Source organism: Wasmannia auropunctata, unplaced genomic scaffold, assembly GCF_000956235.1.
Source record: "Wasmannia auropunctata unplaced genomic scaffold, wasmannia.A_1.0 LD336060.1, whole genome shotgun sequence".
Classification (NCBI taxonomy): domain Eukaryota; kingdom Metazoa; phylum Arthropoda; class Insecta; order Hymenoptera; family Formicidae; genus Wasmannia; species Wasmannia auropunctata.
In genome coordinates this window covers 1,948,403-1,953,363 of record NW_012026830.1, presented here as the reverse complement: position 1 = coordinate 1,953,363, position 4,961 = coordinate 1,948,403, and the positions used below count along the sequence as shown (strand labels likewise).

Here is a 4,961-nt window from a genome sequence, read left to right as displayed (position 1 = left end):
TATTAAATCAATCAAAAAATTCTACTATAATTTTATAACTTCTTGATTTTTAATATTATGTATTACTTCTATTATTAAGGTAGTACACTCAGAAATTCAAAATATTGAGAATTTCTTGAAATTGAAACTATATGTTGTACTAGAAGTCGTTGACACGCTTGTGCAATTAGAATGAGATTGACCATCTCAATACTGAGATATAAGCAATTAAAAATTGCATTTTTTATACGTGTCGCCTATACAAAGTTGATAAAACTGTCGCGTTTATTTTTGTAGGGCCTAAACTAGCACTGAGATTTTAATAAAAAACGAGTATGTGATGAAGGAATATGAAACGGATATTATGAAAAAAATTCATAATTTTTTACCATTTAGTTTGGAAAATAGAGCCTTTTGAAAAATATAATTTTCGATAATTCTTATTGACATATGGAGGCGAGTGAAGGAGGCGGCCAGTCGAGCGTTAGTCTGCGTCTGTCTGAATTAATTTTTTTCTGCGTGTGCGTGCGGTCTATGGATAGGCACAACCAAATGTTTTTTCTCACTGGCGGCAATGAGAATATCGCCACCGAGCGCGCGAAAAGACCTAACTTTTGGATAGTATTGTCGCGAGTGTACTACCTTAATAATTGATTTAATAGGAAAAAGGTGAAGCTCAGGTTTCGTATGAATCGGCCGTAATAATTTATCATTCCTACGAATGCTTTAACTTCATGCACGTTACTGGGCCGTGGCATTTTCTTAATCGCCTGATTTTTCTAAGTTTATTCTGATATTATAATTGTGTAACCGTTGTAATATCGCGTTTAATCTTTGTAAATGTATTATCTCTGTTTCGCCTGTGATGACTATGTCATCTAGAAATACCGCGACTCCGTCAAGGCTCTGCAGTATGTTTTCAATGGTCCTTATTCCATACGTTAGTCGATTTACTTTGTATAATCCCCGATGTGTGTTTAGCGTCAGAACTTCGCTACTTTTTGAGTCTACATCTAATTGTAAGTATGCTTGGCGTAGATCAATTTTTGTAAACTTTTCCCCTCCGGTCAGTTTCGCAAATATCTCGTTTATGATCGGTAGCGGATGTTCATCGACTACTAACTTCGGGTTAATTGTGGCCTTGTAATCCCTGCAAAATAGTACACGTCTATCCGCCTTCAAAATAGGCACGATCAGCGTCGCCCACTCTGCGGTTTCCGCTTTCGTAAATACGCCCGCTCGCGATAGTTCGTCTAATTCTTTATCTATTAACGGAATTAATTTAAAAGGTACGGGCCTCGCATTAAGAAATGTCGGCGTCGCGTTGAAACTAGCGTCAATTTTGCTTTTATACCATTTATTTTGGACCATTCCGTTGAACGTAATTCTTTGTATTTTTGCAATAAACTTTCTACTTTAAATTGCGTATCTTTGTTCGCTTGCTCGATAGCATTGCAGTCCAGGAAATCCGATACTCCGCCAGGCACCGCAAGCTGGCGGATCCATTCTCTACCTAGCAATGGTTTCCTGTTTATGTCCGTAATGTAAATATTTAGCTCGCGTTCGACTTGATCATATTTAACTCTTACTGTAATGTATCCTATTATTCCTACTACGGTGTTACAAAACGCTCTCAAATTCAAATCCGTCGAATGAATGGTCGAATGTGGAAATAACTCACGTGCCGTATGCCGATTTATCACGGTCACCGCGGAGCCGCTATCTATTTCAAATCTTACTTGTTTATTATCCACCTTTAGTGTACAGTGGAATTTAGTCCTGTATTTGGGATGCTCCAGCTGGAGAATGTCCTCCAGTTGATTAGTATGTTTCTTGGCCTTGAAGCATACTTTTTGCAGATGTCCTTTGGTACCACAACCGGAGCAGCGGACGTCTCTACTCAAGGTACATTGTGAAGCCAAATGACTTCGGCCGCATTTGTAACACTTTATCGAACTACCCTTCCTTTCCTTCACATAATTCGCGCTAGCGACTTGGTTTTTATTAAAACGGCGATTCGCATTGTTCCTTGTGTACGCTATGTTCGAAGAGTTATTCACAAGGGGCTTCTTCCTCCCGTAGGCTGTACTCGACACTCCCGACTTCCGCGGTGGTTTCTTCCCGGCCTGTATTAAATCCACTTGTGTCGTTGGCTGAGTCGCTGCCACTTGGAGGCGGAGCTTTTTTCCGACAGTTCCATCGCTATTTTTAAGGCCTCATCATACGTCAGGTCCTTTCTCTCCAGCAACCGTGTCTGTATCTTCTTGTTTTCTAATCCGAAAACTAACTGGTTCCTGAGCGCAATTTTTAGGTAATCTCCAAATCGGCAGTGGATGCACAATTTACGCAACGCCGCCGCGAACTGTTGCACGCTCTCGCCCGCTTCCTGGCGTCGCTGGTGAAAACGGAAATTTTTCGCAATTTCCAACGGTTGAGGCTCGTAAAATTCCCCCAGTATGAGGTCGTCAAGCAACTGTTTAAATGGGTCTTGCGGGTCCAACCGATCGCACAAAATATCAAATGCCGCCGGGCCGATGTAATGCAGCAAGTAAAGGACTCGATCCTTCCCTTGAATGTTAAAAATTGTAAATGCAGTCGTTGCAACCATCTCCGCTACGTAGTATTTGTGGCATCAAAGATTTCGATTGTGAAGGAGCTCGGCACTCGCTTCTCCGACTTCTACGTAGTCATGCTGTAGTCCTTCGTTTATCTGGTCCTCTTCAATGTGCGATCGCTGTCCATCGCGTGCTTCAATATGCACTGTATACTTTCACTATGGCGCGCGCGCGTTCTCACCTCACTCACAATCTCATCCTCGTCGCCAATTGTTAGGGTGAAATCAACACACTTTGCGTTACTGACTATAACCACAGTATAACCAGTAGGTCCACTTCGTGTCGGCACCTTTGATCTCCTTTTCCGGATCACGTGAGCATCCATCATGTTAAATCCAGGACCGAATTGAGAAAAGTGCCTCACAAGTAATAAAACAGATAAGTAATATGGATTCGATACAGTAAATCAATAAATTCAATGTGTAATAATCAATAAATTCAATCGAATAAAACGTTTTATTAGTAACAATTATTCGTAGGAGTGATCACTAAAGCAAATTTCTGATGTAATTGCTTATAAATTGTCTGCACATATGTATGTACGTTCCTATCGTCTTGCATTTCATTGGATCCAACCCAAAACAAAAGTTGCGCGGCGATACCTGCGCGAAGACTCAGTTTTTCGCTGAGTGGACCTACTGGTTATACTGTGCTATAACTATATATATATTTAAGTGTAAATCAATGCTGCTCCGGCGGCGTACAATCGTAGACTCCTCATCCTTCGTCGTCCGACTCGATTCTTCTTCCCCTACTACGAGCCTGTTGGAATGTTGTTTTCATGTTATTGTACATTTAGCGTATACCCGGTGTTCTCTACGTACGCGCCGTGTTCAATCGTGCGTCGGTGTTCAATCATCACTTAACATAGGTCAAGGGGTTAATAATTAATTAATAATTTAATTAATTGATAATTAATTAAACAATTAAATGATAACTAATCTACCAATTAATTGATAATTAATTATAATCAATTAAATGATAATTTCTATCGATTAAATGATAATTAAGCAATTAAATGGTATTTAATCAATCAGTTTAATAATTAAATGGTAATCAATTATTAATGATATTTTTTTCGTGAAGGGGCCCGCGGTGTCCGCCGCGCGACGCCTTTATTACGGAATATGTAGAGTAATGATTTATATCATGTTTTTTCAAGAATTTCTGCACGTTTACGTTGTAAAATTCCTTTCCCATGTCGGTTTGCAAATTTTTTGGACATCTTCCATCGTCTCGAAATTATTTTTGCAATTGCTTTAGCCATCTCATTTCCACTCTTGATTGTGAGCGGTACGGTCCATGCATACTGGCTGAATACATCGATAACGGTGAGAATGTAGTGGTAACCTTTGTTGAAACGGGTGTAAAGTCGCATCTCAACCAAATCTACTTGCCACAGGTCATCATATCCGTAAACTATAACGCGTCTTTGTGGAAAATTTCTCCTCGCCGGAGCGTACAATTCCTCGACCAGCCTCCGTTTCTCAATGTTTTTTTCTCAGACATGTTTGGTCGTGGCACACAACGTGCAAGATGACACAGAAATTCGATGTACAATCTTATTTACTTTTTTTCTCCATGACACGCATGAAATCTTTCACTTCACCAACTACTTTTTTAAGCTCATTTATAGTTACTTGAAGCGTGTCTAACTTTTTCTTGATTTCATCCTGCCGAATTTTCAACATTTGCACATTCTGTAGCACGTATCGTTTGTTGGCGGCATCATCATCATCCACAGGTAGCGCTATACGTCGAATCTTGCGCAACTTTGTATCAAAGTCAGCTGTGACCACGCAAAGAGCGTCATCGCGCACGTAATTTCAGAGAAATCCGCTCCATTGGTGATATAGTTCCGCTTTTTTCGAGCGAAGTTCCAAATTTGTTGATCGGCATTTCGATGTTGATTAAATGATTCGTATCGCATGCAGTTTAATTTATAATAAATCCCGGCTTCACGAAGTTCCTCGATTATCGATAGAATTTCGTTATCATGAGCGTTGTTGCGTACTCGACGAGAAGCGTCGAGCAATCGAAGGCGATCCACTAGTTCGTTGGGATCGTCCCAATGAACGTAATCGATCTCGTTGTCGGTCAACGTCATAGTGGTTGGCAATACACCGCTCACTCCCTCTTTTTGAACGCTAGTTAGGTAACCAAATATGAGCGGACTAATAAATTTCGTATACTTCTTTCCCCTGTTACTTCCCTGGTAAAAATAAAAATTGGAACGTAAGTCGAACGTAAGGGGAGAGTGACCGAAGTGTAAACGAAACTTCTAGGAGGCGAAAATTGGAACAGCGAAGTGTAAAAGAAGCGTTAACGCTTCCTTTATATTCCGCTGTTCCAATTTTCGCCTCCTAG

At 40.4% G+C, this 4,961-nt stretch overlaps 1 protein-coding gene across 1 annotated transcript; it reads right to left on the bottom strand.

The window, feature by feature from the left end:
• Positions 1 to 741: 741 nt before the first annotated feature.
• Positions 742 to 4,701, bottom strand: LOC105450620 (uncharacterized protein K02A2.6-like). Its single transcript, XM_011690554.1, has 5 exons — positions 4,557 to 4,701; positions 4,165 to 4,383; positions 2,268 to 2,547; positions 1,334 to 2,181; positions 742 to 1,244 (listed from the first exon to the last, which is right to left on the bottom strand). Exons 1-5 carry the CDS (start codon positions 4,699 to 4,701, stop codon positions 742 to 744), a joined length of 1,995 nt encoding a protein of 664 aa, XP_011688856.1.
• Positions 4,702 to 4,961: the final 260 nt, after the last annotated feature.